This window comes from Aythya marila (genome assembly GCF_965140915.1).
Source record: "Aythya marila genome assembly, chromosome: 3".
In the NCBI taxonomy this organism is placed as follows: Eukaryota; Metazoa; Chordata; class Aves; order Anseriformes; family Anatidae; genus Aythya; species Aythya marila.
This window is the reverse complement of record NC_139044.1, coordinates 59,816,723-59,835,230: the sequence shown is the minus strand read 5'-3', so window position 1 is coordinate 59,835,230 and position 18,508 is coordinate 59,816,723. Positions and strand designations below refer to the sequence as shown.

General features: G+C 43.1%; 1 protein-coding gene across 12 annotated transcripts in view; it reads left to right on the top strand.

Annotated features, from left to right (window-relative positions):
* Positions 1-4,444: 4,444 nt before the first annotated feature.
* The window catches only part of SNAP91 (synaptosome associated protein 91), a 71,603-nt gene continuing 57,539 nt past the window's right edge, over positions 4,445-18,508 (top strand). For 10 of the 12 annotated variants that reach the window (XM_082757840.1, XM_082757839.1, XM_082757837.1 and 7 more), the window contains exons 1-2: positions 5,127-5,317; positions 5,788-5,941. In XM_082757840.1, the coding sequence (XP_082613966.1) occupies positions 5,812-5,941 (130 nt within the window). In that variant the 5' untranslated portion in view covers positions 5,127-5,317; positions 5,788-5,811. Of the gene's footprint in view, positions 4,570-5,126; positions 5,318-5,787; positions 5,942-18,508 lie in introns of those variants that run through there. The other 2 variants (XM_082757834.1, XM_082757835.1) reach the window with 2 other exon arrangements.

Sequence of the window (18,508 nt, the reverse complement as noted above, 5' to 3'; positions counted from 1 at the left end):
TTAAATCCAGACTTTTATCTGTCACTTTGGAGAAGTGACAGAGAATATGAAATTAAATGAGGGAAACAATAAATAGTGAGGAGTTTCATGGGCACTGAGTTTCACAATGACTGGACTTCTGTCCCATTTCTGGTCTCTCCTGTTTCTCATCTATTAACCTGTGTTTTATTGCCAGGCCTGATCCAAAAACAACTCCAGCAGCAGAAACTGTCCTTGTGATGTGGGTGGCCATGTCCACTAATGCATCAGTCAATAGTGACCTCTAATATTAGACAGATTTTAAGATTGTCCTTGTGGGCACCAGCATACTGGATAAGTCTGATATTCATGCATAGGAGAAATAATTCAAATTTAATGAACAGTCTGCTCTGGACATATGAATGTATCCAAGCTGCATACTTCTTGGCCTATCATTCAGACTGGAAAACTGACAACCTGCTTTAATTTCTCATTGGTGCTTACTGCCACAGCTATCAGTTACTACTGTGACAGCCGCCCTAATGAGAGGAAATACAAAGGCTGAGTGAATTGTCATGGACAGAAGCTGCACAAGACCAAGAGATGAGGTTATACTGAGCAGCAGAGCACAGAAACTCCTGGGCATTTCATGGTTTTGGCATCTATTGGTACTGGTGGTTTGCAACTTCTGCTGCAGGTAAGAGGGAGAGCACTGCTATATACCTGGCTCCATTTACCTGGCACAAAGTCAGGAGGATGTACTTCCTTTGAAAAGTCCTTTTCTCCCCCTTACCACAGCTACACAGATCTTTTCAGGTCCGCTACTGTCACTATGGTTACAGTCAGCCTCTCCAGGAGCTCTTGTTTTGTACCACTGGCCATAAAAGCAACAGCAAAGCAACAGCGCTGGGCATGCCACTGGCATGGGCATTGGTAGGATGGAGCCTGAACCTCTGCCTGGCTGCAAAGGCAAGAGGAAGGGGCAGCAGAGCTACGTGGAGAACTGGAAGACCCAAGAGTAAAAAATAGGAAACAGGAGATCAGATGGTAAGCAAAATCTAATGCAGAAATAGTCATAGAACTGTCTAGGTTGGAAAAGAACTTCAAGACCATCAACCACCAACCTGACCTACTGATCCCCATCATTTAACCATGTCCTCTACTGCCACATCCACATGTCTCTTACATACCTCTAGGGATGGGGACTCCACCACCACTGCCCCAGGCAGCCCACTACAGCACTTGACCACCCACTTTGTGAAGAAATTCTTCCTGATGCCCAATCTAAATCTCCTGTGGTGCAACTTGAGGATGTTTCCTTGTGTGGCCTATCACTTGTCACCTGAGAAAAGAGACTGAGACCCTTCTCATAGCAGCCTCCTTCCAGGCAGTGGTAGAAAGTAATAAGGTCTCCCCTCAGCCTCCTCTTCTCCAGACTAAACAGCCCCAGTTTCCTCAGCTCCTCCTCATAACTCTTGTTTTCCAGTCCCTTCACCAGCTCTGTTGCTCTTCCCTGCACATGTTCAAGCAGCTCAATATCTTTCTTGTAGTGAGGGGCCCAAAATGAACACAGTATTTAAGGAAATAACTCAAAATGCATGAAATAGAGAGTCCTACATGCATCATCAAAGACATTGGCATCTCTGGTTCATAATCCAGCTGCCGGGTGCGATGAATCAGCCTCTAGACATGCCTTCTCTCCATGTAGATGCCTGAAGGTGAGATTAACACAGACCAACTCTCTCTAGTTATTTCCAAATCTGCTAAGAATAATTTTTGAGCATTTGTCTCAAAAAGGATATTCATCTTTGTAGTCATCCGTATATCTTCTCCTTTAGGGTCTTCATTATGAAGTTGAAAGCACAGTTACAAAGAGTCCAGAAATAAAACACAACTCTGGGTTATTCTTAACAGTAAGAAGCCCTCCCAGCTGCCTACATAGCCCTCAGCTAGACCTCCTTGTGCATCCCATCAGCTGGGCCCTGACCTGGGCTTCATAGAACCAGCTCACCAGGGGACTTCTCAGCACCTGAGGTAGAGCTATCTGGTCAAATGGCAACCCCAAACCTAGATCTAAGTAGGCCTGGGCAGCTCCCCCCATGGTCTCACCTTATACAAAATGGTTCCTATTTCCTATGCTTTTTATCACAAATGTATTTTTGGCATGTGTGTTGCGTATGTGTGCGTGTTAAAATCCAAAAGCAGTATAGCTCCAGGAGGTCATATAGTAGGTCATACCACTTTACTCTGAATTTTAAAACTATTGATGTGCTCTACTTGTCTCACCCTTTTAAAGCATCTTAGCTTTTTAGAAAAATCATCATGCTCAAGAAGTTCAGGCAAACTGCTAGATGAGGATGAGATTTGTTTGAAATACCTCTCAAACCTCTCAGGGTCAAGTGTTCCCAGCTTTACTCAAGAAAATCTTTGTATGGAGTGGTCACTGGAAGTCCATCTGCTGACTGTAACAAGAGGAACAGAGGAGCCTCATGTAGAACTGTACTGACCAAACATGATGCAGATGTAAATATGACATGCTTTCATAGTTGTTTGTATTCGTGGCACACCTTATTTGTTGCTGAATGTACAAGTAATGGGAGATGAACTAATTTAACATCTTAAAAATGCTTCTGCATTTAACAAATCTTGCAATGTTTTCCTTTTGCATACTCCAGCTCATGACTTAGCAACATGGCAATTTATAACAAGAATTTTGGAGGATCTTTTCAGTCCTTTCTTTTAACCTCAATTTGCAATACATAAATTTTATGGTAATAGTGCAAAATGTCCAACTTATCTTTTACTTAAATATTTTTTTCAATGCAAAAATATAAAATGAACTGAAAATTAACAATCATGGGTTTTGGTGGTACAGCCGAGACTCTCAGTGATTGACAATAAGGACAGATTCAGAAAGTGTCCAGGCTTTCGCATTAAGCTTGGTTCAGAATACATACCTTAATAGAAAGTTACATCACTAACTAAAGTTATACCTATATCACTAACTAAATTATATCACTAACTAAATACTTTCTCTACTGCAAAGCTGAAAACTACTTTACTTGCAGCAAGTGAAGCTATTCTAAATTTCTGCTGAGAGAAATCAGCAAACTCTGAAACATTTTTTTTTCTTCTATAGTTTAATAGTTGAAAAGAAACCTCACATCTTTTTTAAAGTCAAGACATTTACACTCTTGTCAGTGCTACCAAGAAGAGTTCAGAGTCATTCTTAATGCCAGTAGTGGATCATGAAGTATCCGTAGCTCCCAGCTGTTTCTTTCTTCTGGTATCAATTGGCACTACAACATAAATAACTGACTGTGAAGTACACAGGGAAAACTATGTGTATGCCTGCACAAATACACGCTTCTAGCTCCCCCATAGCACTCCACTAATGCTGAATTTCTATGAATGGAAATTAACATTTCTAGGGTAAATGAAACGTTACTAAAATTCGTCTGTATAGTAATAGTATGCTATCATAATGCTAAAGATGATGAATAGAGCTGGCAGACAAACATGGACGTTGTAGTTATAGCCATTCTCCCTGTTGGAATATGAGACTCAAGGCTCAAATTCTCAAATATGAGAATATTCAAATTTTTCAGGCACCTAATGCTTCTGGTCAGCAGTCAGTAACATACACATTACGTGTTTTTCCAAATGAAATCCCTGTCCATATTCAAACACTGCATATGAGAAAGCATTTGAATCTGGAAATCCAAATGTTTGTATCTGCTCTGCAAAAATGAAGGAGATTTAGTAAATATTGAAAGCCTGAGAATACAAACATTTTTCCTCAGTGGATACAGGCACCATTTGAACAGTTATTTAGGAAGAGATTTTCCATAGAAAAAGGAAATTGAACTTTTGAGCATTGCTATAACAGGAATCCCAAGCTTTCAGGCTACCTATGACTTTAAAACCTCTGGGTTGTTATGTTAAAAGAAAAAAAAAAAAAAAAAAAAAAAAGGAGTAGTAAAAAAGCTGCTGTTTCATACTGTCACAGAGCATAGTCCCTAGGCAGTATTGTGTTCCTGGTGCGATAAATGAAAATGGTGCAGTGTGTCTTTGCATGCCACACGACTCGGTTATCACTTCCCATGCACAGATCTTTGCACCGAGTGTACATACCGGGTTTTTCGGCTGATTAATAACACGCACGTCGTCTTCTTGGATTTGTTCTAACAGCAGCTTGAAGTAATTGCTACCAGCACCATTTCACTCAGGCCCCACCCACCTAAATCACTTCACTCCCAAACTAAGTTCAGACGATTTATGTTAATATATGTACGCCACATTTCCGAAGACTCGGCAGATCACTGGCAGGCTTCAATGACACGGCACAAGCCCCGGGCTGCTGCTGCTGGGGGCGATGCGCCCTACCTCCCCTGCCTAGCGTGGCACGGCGTTGTGGCCGGGATCTTTGGGGTATCAAACAGAAAACCCTTCAGGGGGCATCTTTAGGACAGCTTCGATCAAATCATTAACACCCAGTTCGCGTGCAGTTTGGGGAAAACCTCGGCGAATCCTTTCCAGACTTATCCACAGCACCGTACCGCAGACAGAGGCAGCATCAGCGGCTCCGCCGGACTTCCCCATCTGTGCAAGGTGCTTTGCATTCGTCATTTTTATTTTTTTTTCTTATTTTGTGATTTTTGTTTGTTTGTTTTTTTCTTTTTGTTTTTCTTGATGTTTTTCTTTTTTTTTTTTAATTTTATTATTATTATTTATTTTTATTTCTATTTCTATTATTATGTGTATTTTTTATTATTTGTATTTTTTATTATTTTTATTTATTATTATTTTAATTTTCGCGAGGGATGATTCTCACCGGGCCAGCTCTAGAGGACAGCCCGGGTCCCACCGCATCCCCCCCCACCCTCCACCCTCACCCCACCGCCTTTAGGGGCCCCCAGACCTCCCTTTACCCCTTCCCCCGTCCCCGGGGCTCCCCTTTAAGATGGGCGGGGGGCACGCCGGGCTGCCACCGGACTGCCACCGGGCTGCCACCGGGCTGTCACCTGACTGCGCCGGGCCACCGCCGGGCTCCGTTCCGCCCCCTGCACCGGGCTCGGGGGCGGCGCTGCTGCGGCAGTACGCGGGGATTAGGCTGCGGGGAGGATTAGGCTGGAAATAGCGGCAGCAGCAGCAGCGGCGGCGGCGGCGGCGGCGGCGGCTGCCGGGCGTGGACGCCCAGCGCATCCCCTGTGGCGGCGGGAGGGGGCAGCGGGCAGCCCGCCCCGCACCGCCCCGCACCGCCCCGCAGCGCTCCGCACCGCGCCGGGGGGGCTCTCGGGGCCGGGCCGGGAGCGGCGGCAGGAGGACGGGAGGGAAGGACGCACGGACACACGGACAGGTCGGTGCTGGAGCCCGCCGGGATGCTGCATGGCGACCCGCACCTTTGGCTTTGGAGGGAGGGGGGTAAACGGGGACGGGGGGGCGGAACATGGCGTGCCGAGCCGTGCCGAGCCGTGCCGAGCCCCCGCCCGGGAGGCTGCGGGCAGGTGATGGAGGAGGAGGAGGAGGAGGAGGGGGGGGGTCGATTTCCTCCCCCCCCCCTCTCCGTCTCATCGCTGTTTGTGCTCCATCTCGGGCTTATCGTTATCCCCCCCCCCCCCTCCTCTCCCTGCGGTGTCTAAAATACCATTTATTTTATTTATTTATTTTTTTTGCCCCAGAAAGGCTTACACAACGGGGCGGCAGGGCCGGGGGGGGGGCGGGTGGGAGGGATGCCGAGGGAGCTTTGTGCGGCCGCGGGCCCCCCGCCGCCCCCCGGCCCTACAGCCGGCCTAGCCCCTTCCCCTCCCGTGTTTTCCGCCTCTGCAGAGCAGGCAGCAGCGAGAACCGAAGATGTCGGGTCAGACGCTGACGGATCGCATCGCAGCTGCTCAGTACAGCGTTACGGGATCAGCCGTAGCCAGAGCCGTCTGCAAAGCCACCACGCATGAAGTGATGGGGCCCAAGAAGAAGCACCTGGACTGTAAGCATCCCTCCGCCTAGCCGCAGCGGAGGCCCCGGGCTGAGGAGGCTGCCTGCGGGGCTCCGTAACGGGGCTGTGAGCCTTTTGGCTGCCGTGCTTGCTGTAATCCAGCTCGCGGATCGAAAGGGTTACGAGAAATCTCCAGGAGAGGATGAGTTGTTATTGCATTTCTCCTCACATTGCATAATACCGCTCTTTCAGCCATTTTTATTTTTTTTTTCCCCTCTTGACCTTTTAGCCAGGAAGGCAGCGCAAAGCGTGCCTCCCAGCACTGAGCCCCTTCAGGGAGCGGAGGGGATCAGAGCCATGGCAAAATGGGCACACGCTTGTCACTGCCTCCCTCAGCCTCCCCAGCAATGGATGGTGCTGGGCAGGGACAGCGATACTGTGCCAGGAGCTGGCCAAGCACTGACAAGAGCGAGGCCATCTCCATTAGGTGGTGGCACGTTGAAATGGTCAGGGAGTCTTATAGCACTGCGCTGTGGGTTGGAACAGCCTCTGGAGAGTTTAGGGGCTGTTGTTGAGGTCCCAGATATCTGAGAGCAACTTCATGGTCAGTCTTCATGGTTTCTACCATCTCTTATTGAAGATGGCTGGTGGCTTTGTCTCACAGACTTTTAATCTATTCTGGACTTGCATGAGCTAGTTAATGCATGAGACAAGGTTGAAGTCAAAATGTTTCTTATAAAGCGATGAGCTAGTAATGCTTTGTCTTGACAATTCTCTTTCTTTGCAACCCACTCACTGTCAGCCCCTTCTTGGAGACACCAAGGAGTAAGGATGGTGAAAGTACTTAATTGCATGGTGTTAATTGGTTTTGTTTACCAGTAGTAACTCTCTCTTGCTTTGGACTCAATATAGAAACAGCAGGTTTTAATGTTGCCTAAAACTAAGTGTTTTTTCCTTTTTTTTTTTTTTTTTTTTTTTTTGAAATGCTAGGGACACATGGTAAGAAATGCTTTCAAGTAAAGATAAGCAGGGTTTTTTTTTTTACCATGAAGTCTCTTGGCTGCTGTCCATTACAAAGTAATGCTGGTGCAGGTGCATGTAAATACAATTCTGATGATGCTGTGTTTCTTCAAAGGAGGTAGTATTACTTCTAGAAAATAACTCCAGATCTTGGTGCTAATGGCTTCAGAGCTAACCCCTTAAGTGACATCCCACATGTCAGCCTTCAGGCTGATGTACTCTTTCTATATGGCGATGAGATGCTGATGTAAGCAGCATTGACTGAGGACTGATTTGAGCATAAACTGTTGTTAAAATAGATCAGCTGTCTTAATATCATATAGTCTCACTTTTTTTTTGTATATTAAAAAATATCCTTTGACTAGTGTAGATAAGCCACTGAATATAAACTTCTTGATTATTGATATCTCCTGTGTTGATGTTTGGTAGCTGTCGACACTTCTCAATCTGTAGGCTGTATATGGACAGTCCTACTGTATCTGTTACTAGAAGCTTTAGTTTTTTTTAAAGAAGCTTAGTTCTTGTAATTAAAGCAATGCCATGGCTATGTAATATTAATATATACACATATTTTACACACCTAAAAATAAAAGTACTATCTGGAACGGGCAGGATTAAAGTGAGGCAGAAATAGTTTACAAGTGCCATATTAGGGTCTGGAAAGGGATTGTGCTTGGATATTGGTGCTAATATGACTACTTCAGAAAATGAGACTGGGGGAGATTGAAGCCTGTCATATTCTATGCAATTTCATACCCACCTACATGTAAGATGCATGGGAGGAAGAGAAAGGATCATTTCCTGGGAAGATACATCCTTGTCTGTGTTATTGTCTGTTTTCCAAGCTGTATGCAAGAGTTGAGCATTTAACTATCCGGTATCGTTAAAGACAAAATTGTGTCAGTGGGAGATATCCACGTTCAAAACTGTGGGCTATAAATGAAGAATCAAGTCCATTTTTAGAAGAGAAAATATTCTCAGGCTCTGAGACCTGAGGCATCTCCTTAGAATTGTGAATTGTTAAACAGTTCCTTGAACTCTGATGTATATCTTGTGAACAAGTGTGAAAATGGGCCTCACATTGTAATGAGAGCATAAATTAAAAGTTCATCCTCTGAAAGAGCAATACCTCAGTGCATGCAGGAGGTACTGCTAGATGGAGGTCGGGCTCCGAGTCATGTGGCTGGCTGCATTTCCAGTTGGTTAAGTAGCGTATGAAAATGTGGAGAAGGGAATGCAAGGTAAGACTTGCCAGTGACTTAAGATAAGTTTTGAGTTGAGGTGTGAAGGATTGCAGTGACTAAGACTAGATACTAGAGAAGATAGCTGTGCTCCAATCACCTTGTGCTTTATTAAAAGCTACGATTCTACTGTCAGCGTGGCGGTACCATGCCCTTAGGGATCTCTGTAATTTTATTTGGCGTCTTAGGTTGTGTGACATGACACCAGGCCACCATCTTCCAGTGTCCTGCTTAGCAGCTGGGCTTTGTAAATTAAATGGAAAGATCAACAATTTAACATGAATTAGATAATCCTATGACGGTGGGACATGATGCCTGTCCTCATAACTTTTCTACAGAATGTATTAGTTCTGTAGATTTTTAGAAAGGTGGCAGATGACAAGGTGTTTTTGTGTGTGTGTGAGTAGAACTTAAATAGAGGCAACTTGCTCTGACAAGTAAACAGCACAATTTGAGCATGAGTGCATGTGTGTTGAGAAGAGAATGAAGTGTCTTCTATGAACAAAAGCTGAGCTGCTGAGCGTTTGCCTTTGTGTGACTTTTTGTACTTGTGCAGCTTACAAGTCCAGGCTTTAATATGGATGCTGCTGTCTTTTGGCATGGACTCTGGATGCTGCACAGACTTGTTATGTAATGCAGAAGTACTAGAGTATGGTTAGGTCACTAATATTCATTACTAAGATTTACCACTTTCTTGAATTCCAACTCTCATAGTAGTTAATTTTCAGCAAGTGCTGGAAGTAGTGCTAGGTAGCATTGAATAAATTCCCAAGTCTCTGTGGGGAGAAGAGGAGCATAAATCTAGGATGCTGCGAAGGTTTGGGGCAAGGTGCTGCAATTAGCACAACACAGCTCTGATCCTTGTGGACCTACCAAACTGTTATCACCCCTGCCACAGTTTCTTTATTCCAACAGAGGTCTTAAAGTTAGCACAATGATATTGATTCATCTCCCTCAGCTAATTGTGTTGTGTTTAATAAATTACAATGAGATACAGCAAGCGAGGGAAGTGTTTACATGGTGAAATGGGGATTAGCAACTTGATTTTTCTGGAAGCAGTGAAAAGGGCCATTGTGGAATGGGTGGGTGAGGTATATATGGGCTGTGTTAAAGATATATGAGTTCTGGTGATTCAGCTGGGAGGGCAAGCCTAGAGCCTGACACAGAAGTTTCCTTCTCAGAATTGCTCTGAAATACGTGTTAATGCTTTACTGAGAGTTTGATTGTGTGGGGCAAGCAAAAGCTAGCTTCTGGACTTGGATGTAGTGGCTCTGGTGCTATCAACAGGGAGAAGCTTTCAGAGAAAGGACGTAATTTAACTTTTAAATGTTAAAACACATGATAGATCAGAAAAAAATAAGTAAATCTGAACAGAGCTCCTTTTATAAAGGTTTTAGCTCAGAAACAGACCAGTGATTTTTCTTTTAGGGAAGTGAAGTGGAAACCAGTGAGGCTGTTGCATGTGTAGTTAGTTGTAACAAGTTCCTGATTCTGAGAAGGATCAAAATGGCTGGGATTTTCCTTGACTATGTTTTTTCAAATGAATTGTTTTGCAGCAGGAGGAAGTTCTGGAGTGTGTAGTCTAAAAAGACCATGTAATGCCTCCTTACTTCCTTAAAGTAATTCTTGTAAGGTAGAAGGCCCTTCCAGAGGCCTGATCAAAAGCCAGAAGACTTTTATGAAATGTGAAAACAAAGCAGATGAAGACCAGGACTGAATTTTCAGTGGCTATGGAGTTGACCTGGGTGTATATTGCAGGAGCAGTAATGTATTGAAGGTTGGGCCAGATGATCTTGGAGGTCTTCTCCAACCTAAATGATTCTATGACTTTATGATTCTATCTATTTCCATCTCAAGTCTGATTTAGCATACTTGTCTGTAGCTGACAAAGGCTCTAAAAAGAGATTTATAGTTTAATTCACACTGGCAACTGAAATGCAGAGCTGCCGTCAGTATTTTCCTGATACAGGTACTTGTCCTTGCAGTGTTTTGCCTTTATCCTTCAAACTGTGTGAATGACCTTAAGGAATTTAAATTATTGTGGTCTACAGCATTGAAACAGAAATGTTGATTGTTCAGAAGCAAAGAGTTAAGCTTTCTTCCTGTGCTCAGTAAATATAAACTCCTACAGGTTAGTCTTAGAAACCTCTGTCTCATTACTGTGTGTGATTACAAAATTACATATTGCTGGCTGGCTTTTGGGAAAGGTGGAAGCCAGCAGAGCTATCTTCAGTCACTCAGCAAAGGTGCCTGTTAACATTTACTTGAGTGTGTCTTTCAGAAGTTGTTTGCTATTGTGGTGATTTGGAGAGCATTCCAGGTCTGTTGGCTCTTGTGGCCCTTTTCTGAAGGGAGTAGCACATTCAAGTACTGCAATGCTCTGCAGTCTGGTTGATGCTTTGTCTTGATCGCTGTGGATTATCTTAAAAAAAAAAAAAAAAAAAAAAAGAACTGAATCTCTATACAAACTGTATTTGATCCTCCACATTTTGCTAATGAAACTACTAAAGTACATAGAGATATACAAAAATAATTTGTCATAGTTTCCATGTATGAGAGAACTGGCTTTGGAAAATTATCATTGAAGATCAGTTGTAGTACAGTGTCTTGTTTTTGTTGTCACAGCTGGGTTGCACTCTGCATTGGGAATTCTTTCTGGACATCCTAGTGAATCTCTCTTTTTTTCACACTGGGAAAGAAAAATTCCAAGCAAGCAGTTATTTACTTAAGTAATCCATTCAGTAATGGGTAATGGATTAGCACTATTAGCACTTTTTTTTTTTTTTTTTTTTTCCTGAAAGGAGTTGTCATCACTCTCCATGTTGCATACCACTCTGTTTCTGTGGACCTCTCTCATTTCCTTTCTCAAAACAGTATTGAAGACTTCCATCATTTGGAGATGGGTAGATCCCTAAGTAGGAATACAAATATCTGTCATGGGTAAGGAGAGCTAACATGGAGGTTTTTTAGAGTAGTTGTTCTTGAATATTTCTGTGACGTTAGCTCTTAGTTCCCATCCTTGTCCCACTTAAATACTGTTTTTAAGGCATCACCATCAGAAGGCTGCCCTTTTAATCAAGCTAAGACTTGGCCAAATAATACTTTTTTAAAAATATGTTTGAAGCTGGGTGGAAGCCCTGATGTCGTGCTGATGACAGATTTTAGGATTCAGAGGCTGAAACTTGGGTGGGATTCCTTGATCTTGCACATCAAAACTGTACTGTCTTTTCATGGTATAATGCTTAAGGAAAGAGAGGATAGGAAACAGAAGAGTGGGTAAATAGTGTAATATTAAACTTTCTTTTATCTAAACAGTGTAACTTGATAAAGCTAGATTGTTAAGTCCTACTCTCCTTCCCTCAGCTGAAGACATATTCATAGTCTGTTTTCAACAGCCATCAAAATCTTTCAGTTAAAAGTGCTTTGCCAAGGTTGTAAATGACCAGTCTGGGGACAAATAAAGCATTTCTGCTGTAATGACTTCTTTTAGTAGACCTTGATAATGGAGTAACCATGCCTTTTCTGCTTTCTTTGCAGTCCTTTGTTCATGAAACGGTCAGTATGACACGTGGCTACTTTTCTTTTACATAAATGCAGTCTTGCATTTTCTAGTTCTGCACAAATGAAAAAAAGATGTGTGATTTTTTTTTTCTTCTCCTGAAAGACCAGAGTGATAATACAGTGACTAGTCCCTGGTTTTCATCGCTTCTATTTAGTAGTTGAATATGTCTCATCACAGCATAGTAGTATTTACTCCGCTAGATTCTGGGCAGCAGTGATTGAATGTCTTTTTCTTTTTCTTTTTCTTTTTTTTTTAATAATTTAAAAAAATCTGTACTCTTATTTCCTGTGGTTTGATTTGATCTGTGCATCTGACTTCCTGATCTGGCTATTAAACCTTCTGTCTTCTGTATGCACCTTACCTGGGCCTGTCCAACTAGTGAGGACTTCTGTGTAGTCTCCAAGGAAGTACTCTGTTGGACCAGTTGGGACATCCACCTATGTCTCTGTTTCTTGAAAGATCCTCTGAAGTGCTTAAAAGTAGACAGCAGCCAGGATAACGCTGCATTTTGGATGCTATTAATCTTTAGTGCTTTTTGCTGCATGGAGAAAACGGCAGCAGTGGGTGATACTTCCCCCCAGCCCCTTGGAGTCCTCTGCTACCTTGAGGCCCACTTGTGATCCGAGAAGCTGCTCTACTGGGAACAGTCTTTGAATTGAGAGGATATTGTAACCAATAAGAGAATTGTTGCCCCACTGGTCTCCTCTTCTGAAGAAATAGTAATATAGCAGAGGCACACCTACATCTGTTATTTTTCTGTGTGTTTTCAAAATACTTGAAGCTGCTGACACTCTCCCTACCTTACTTATGTTTCCCCCAGCACTGGGTGCCCATGGCAAAGTGTTGGCAGCAGGGGGCTGCAGGGTGGCTGCTGTCAGAAGAGGCTACTCTTGTCCAGACACAGCCAGCTCCACTTCAGACCTGTGTGGTGGTTTTATTCTGCTGGGCAGCTGAGCTACACCACAACAGCTCTCTCAATCCCCCTCCTCAAAGGGAAAGGGAGAGAAAATACAATAGAAAGGTCTCAAGGACTAAGATAAGGACAAGGAGATCACTTGACAATTGTCATGGGTAAAACAGACTCATAGTAGAAAATTAATATAATTTATTGCCTATCAGTAGTGGACTAGACCAGTGAAACTAAAAACACTTTCCCCCCCATCCACCCTCTTCCACCGCTTCCACCTGAGCAGTGCAGGTGAACGGGGAATGGGGGTGCGGCCAGTCCCCAATGCTTTGTCCCCGCTGCTCCCTCACAGTCACTCTCTGCCCCTGCTCCCCATGGGGTCACTCCCATGGGATGCCATCCTTCCTGAACTGAGCCTGTGGGGCCTGCCCACAGGCAGCAGCTCTTCAAGAACTTCTCCCACACAGCTCCGTACCATGGGGTCCATCCGTCAGGGGCAAACTGTTCCAGCACGGGGCCCCATGCAGGAGTTTTCTCGCTCCTCTCTCTCAGGTGCTGTCACACAGCAGTTTTTTTTTTTTTTTACCCTCCTTCAATCTTCTCTCCAAGAAGCCCACCCAGTATTGCTCCCTGGCTTCGCTCTGGCCAGCAGCAGGTCCCTTTTGGAGCCAGCTGAAGCTGGCTCTGATCTGACCTGGGGCAGCTGCTGGGCTCTGCTCACAGAGACCACACTTGCAGCCCCCATGCTACCAAAACTCTGGCACATCAACCCAATACACTATCTTAGAACACAGCTGAGCTGGTGGCACTTCTGGGGAAACATATTTAAGAAAAGTCAGACACTACTGCCCAGGCACTAAAGAAGAGGTGAGAAAAAAAGTGAGAAAAAACAGAGGGAACACCAAGGTCAGAGGTGGAACAGGAGGCACTCTGGCGTTAGAGCAGATATCCCCCGCACATAGCCTGTGAAAGTGACCACTCAGTGCTCACACAGGCTGCCACTACAGCACCCCCACTACCAAAACTGTGCCACGTACACCCCCTATCACTGAAGAGGAGAAAGTAAAAAAAAAAAAAAAAAAAAAGGAAAGCCCTCCTGCAGTCAGCCGCAGACATATGGTGTTGCTGAACAAGCTGGCTCCAATCTTTTCGGGAATGGAGGGAAGGCATTATATCCTTTCCCTTAGTCTTACTATAGTCTGAAGATGAGTCAATTGTTCCAAACAGTATCATTAACTTCATATGTGCTGTTCCTTTTTGGAGCTTATTTTCAAGGCACAGATCAGAATGTTGGCTAGGTTGGAAAAGGACAAATTCTGTTATGTGCATAGGGAAAATACCAAAGGCGTAAAATCAGTTGCACCAATGAGTATCCGATGAAACTTGAAGTGCCATACTTCAATATATACAATACAGATTAGGAATAATATTCTGCCTGGTTTGGAGAGATGGGTTTCAAATACCTTGAAAATTGAACGGCAAGGAATAAAGCAATCTGGGAAATTGGGGTTGAAATCTCAGCATGGGACTTCCAGTGTGCTAAAAGAATGGGTAATCTAGCACTAGTCTGAACCCTGAACTGAAACTAAATGATATGATATAAGAAGCCTTGCTATGAGCTTTACAGGCTCTGATCATTAGCACAGGGTTTGCAGCAGTATCTGTGTTCCCTGAGTCAGCAGTACCAGTAGGTTTGCAGTGTGAAGCTTCATTGGTGAGTTGATGCTAGAGTATCCCACTCCATCAGACTCAGCATGGTTGGTTAGCTTCCCTACTGGCCAAAATTTTGCTTGGATAAGAGCTTGATGGCTTGAATAAAACAGATGTTGGCAATTGCTGGAAGGCAATCAGAATACTTGGCAGAGGCTAGCTTGTCACTTTGCAGAGTATGGTTGTCTGCTTTTTCTGGAGCCTTGCAAACCACATGCTAGACCCTTAAAATTGTTTTTAATACTTCTAATTTTGCTATTTTGATCATATTTACTTCTCTCTGGAAAACAATTTGAAGTAAGTTTTGCAAGGTTGGGTTCACAGCTAGTAGTCAGTAAACTCCTTGTGCTCATAAAAAATCATCTCTTCAGGTTGTTGAAATTGAACATTTGAACATTTGTTGAAACAGTTGACAGTTCTAGTGCACTAGAGAGGGAGTATACCAGCAGCCTGGACTAGTGCCACAAATGGTATTGGACATCAGCCTTGGAAGACTTGGCCATATCACCATGAACGTACATGGAATACTAGAACAGTGTTTTCTATGCTGCTGGAAAATTCACGATGCCTCTGAGGTTTGCAATTTATTCCTAGGCATTGTATATAGCAAATGGCATCAATATTACCACTGACTCCCAGACTAATCAAGCCTAAATACCCTCTTGCTTCTCCTCCCTGTCCAGAGTAATGTGATTTCATGCTTTGTTTTAGATTGTATCTGTATCTCAACTTAGTTTAATGAAAGGAATTGGATGCTGAAAAGCCCTGATGTCATACTAATGTTGTATATTTGTGTAATCTGTACTCTGCCCATTTGTGCTGAGACAGTATGTCAGTTGGGTTGCTGGAATCTCTCTTTTTTTTTTTTTTTCTTTTTTTTCTAGCTATTGATAAAAATCAAAGGTCTATGATATTTGCAGAGGGGATAGTGTGAGTACACAGGTGTGGCCATGCTTGAAGGCCACCAGGAAAGTATGCCCTGCCCCTAATGTGTACTGAGAACTGCAAGTTGCTGACAGGATGCGTCTGCAGCTTCAGTCTGATTCGTGACAGTCAACATTTTCTTTGGTCATAAGCCAATATGCAAAATTACCACAGGTAGAAAGCAAGTTGGCAGGAACTCCTGATGCTGTAGCTGGGTCACAGACAGTTGAGCTGTGTACTTTGCCAAGGTGGTTTTACTTTTTCTTTACTTTCTTAAGAAAGGGGTGAAAAAGAAAGCAGTGTTTTTTTGTTTGTTTGGTTGGTTGGTTGGTTTTGTTTTTGGTTTTGGTTTTAGCTTTGTTTTTTCCCTATAGGTGTTTAGGATACTATATTATGGTTGAGATGTGAAACACGGGTAAGGCTAGATTCAGAGGTTGGTGTCCATTTGAGCTAAGATTGTTCTATCATCTACTTAAAGGACCAAAGAGCATGCCCTTTCAAGAAAGTGCCTTAAACTTTGCTAAAGAGGTGGGATAAGACCACGGCATGACAACTGACAGTGTACTTGATCACTTCAAACTGAATCTTGGCTTGGCACAAACGTGGATGACACAATGGCAGCGGATGCTTCCATAGCAGATGGTCAGCTGTTAGCCTGCAGAGACTGGCAGGCTCTTGTGGCTCTGGCATAGTTTCTTTACATCACTTAAGTCTATCTGATAGTTTACAGAATGTTCTAAAATGGTACTCCACAGAAACGAGAGGAAGACACGACTGCTCAAAGCATGAATAAAACATACTGACTTGTCGCCCACACCCTTAAAATTTATGCAAGTCAACAAGTTTCTGGGGAGGTCCTCAAAATGAGGCAGTGATCTTGCCATAGTGCAGGACTTCACTAGCTAGAGCATGCATCTTTACACATAATTAAAGAGCTCACATAGATACACTTAAATGGGAGTTCAAACTGTTTTTAAAAGGATTCTTCCTTTCACTTCTCATTTGGAGAGTGTAGGACTTATATGAAAGGGGGAAGCCAGCTGGCCTGTTTCCTGACTCTGAAGGCTGCTGTTTCTCATTATATAGAGGTTGAATATAGACACAAGCTTTAACAAATCATTGCATCGGTTCTTTAGCAACCCTGGAGTTTTAAAACCCAACCTTTTCAAATGGAGGCTTGGGTTTGGAGCTTACTGCATGATTCTGGAATCCAAAGTACAGTAATTGTGCCTATAGCTCTTAATCCAACTTTTATAGCTTCATTTAAACCCATTTATAGGAGAATGTACATTCTGCTAAGGGGCAGCAAGCCAGAGGAAGTCAGCATATCTAGTGTGCCAGTATTTTGAAAACATGTACAATTTATCATGAGTGATGCCTAGTTTCTGGCTCCTAAAACAGAAAACTATTTTCATATGTGAGCCTTGCCTATGACTTTCTGACGTGTTTCTTCATTCTAAGCCACGTTGAGTCTTTCTGGCTTTGCTAAGCTTTATTCAAATGTTGAATTGTTCTGCTATTTGTGAATGGCAAGAGTACTAACAGGCAAAAGTTACAATGTTTACAGTAGGTGATCTTAAAGAACTTCCTCCTGTTTACCCTGAGGCTGGAAAACGTTTAGGCAGTATTATGAAAAGTTACCTTTCAAAACTCACCTCCGTCATGTGCTTAGGAGTATAATTGACACTTCTTGGTATTCCAGTCTAGAGATGTGACTCTGCACGAAGCTTTGCTGACTGGATTTAAGCCTGCCTGACAGGTTCCACCTTCCCCACTCATCAGTAGCTTGATATGAGATTTCCACTGCCAGTCGCAAATGCATCTTCCAGATGCAGTGGTGGCTTTGAGCTGTTAGATAGCAACTTACTATTGTCAGTTTCTTTTGAATGTTAGTAATCCTAACTGCATCTTCCAGCTCTCAGGTGGATATTTCATTGAGTTTATTAGCAGATTTTTTTTTTTCAACACTGAGATATCTGCAGTATGTGAAAGGCTGCAGGTTCATGTTGAAGTGTACAGTCTGCTGCTAGTTTGTTTCTCAACATTTCCGAGACTTAAACTCCCCTGTCTGTCTGGCAGAAGGCGAGCATTCTTGTTTAACTCGTGTAGTGTAAGAAATTGATCATCAAGGAATTGTGTGTTTAGTTTCATCCTGTTGTATTTGTTCTTTTAGCACAGAGAAGGTGCCCCTTCTAATCCCGAAGGATGTCAGTCAGCTTTGTAAAACCTGTTTTAAGGTGCAGCATTCACATCTGAGGCAGCCTTCTGCTTTTAGGAACTCTTACTGTCTGTTTATTAGTTGCCTTACAGATAAGGGACAAAATGGATCGAAATGTTTACATCCATGTTATAAAGTATTTGCTAATGCAGCTATGCTTCAATACACCTCAAGGAGAATATAAAGTCATACTGTTGCACTGACTACATGGACAAGTTTGCATTACACTTGGTATTCTTTTCGTGTAGGTGTATACATTTTTTTCAGTGGGACTGTCTACATAGCTGTGCACATTTCATTCACAATTAAGAATTTCAGCCCATTCTCAGCATGTGGTGCTTGCCAGCTCAATGGAGCACAGGCACATTGGTCGTTTTGGGTTATTTTTCAGGCTGTCTATACTGAAAGTTATATCATGTGACGCTCACTGACAAAATATCTGGACTCTTAAAAGAATCGTGCTGAAGCAGCTGCAAAAGTGTGGCACCCTATTTGTCTATTGGAAGTTAGATCTGTCAGCCACTGGGGCTGCCTACTCAGCTGACCTGTTTCTATCAGGCAGGCAGTAGCTAATTAACATACCACTGAAGTTGCTTGCACATTCTCATCCCCACCCTCATTTTTTTCTATGTATTCAGTGTGTAACAGCTAAGCAATGGAGCTAAAACATCAGGCTGCTTCCAATATATTTTCAGTCTAATTCAGACTTGCAGTGAATTACAAACTGCTGTTCTGGGCAGGGTTGATAGGCTAGTGAAAATTTTGCTTCTGGACGTTTATTAAAAGGAAATTTTTTCTCAGGAAAGTAGATCTTCTTGGGGGTGGAAAGCACTAAACAGAGTTTATTCTTCTCAGAATAAAAATGATGGCAGCACGGTAACTCAAATAGCTTGTGCACCATGCCTCCATTGATTACCACTTTCCTGCCAGATATGGTTGGAGTATATGATCGGCACAACATGTAAAGGCTAATTAGAAAATGCTCTAGGGCAGAGATTACAGTAAATGACCCCATACCGCTGTGGCAAACACAGAA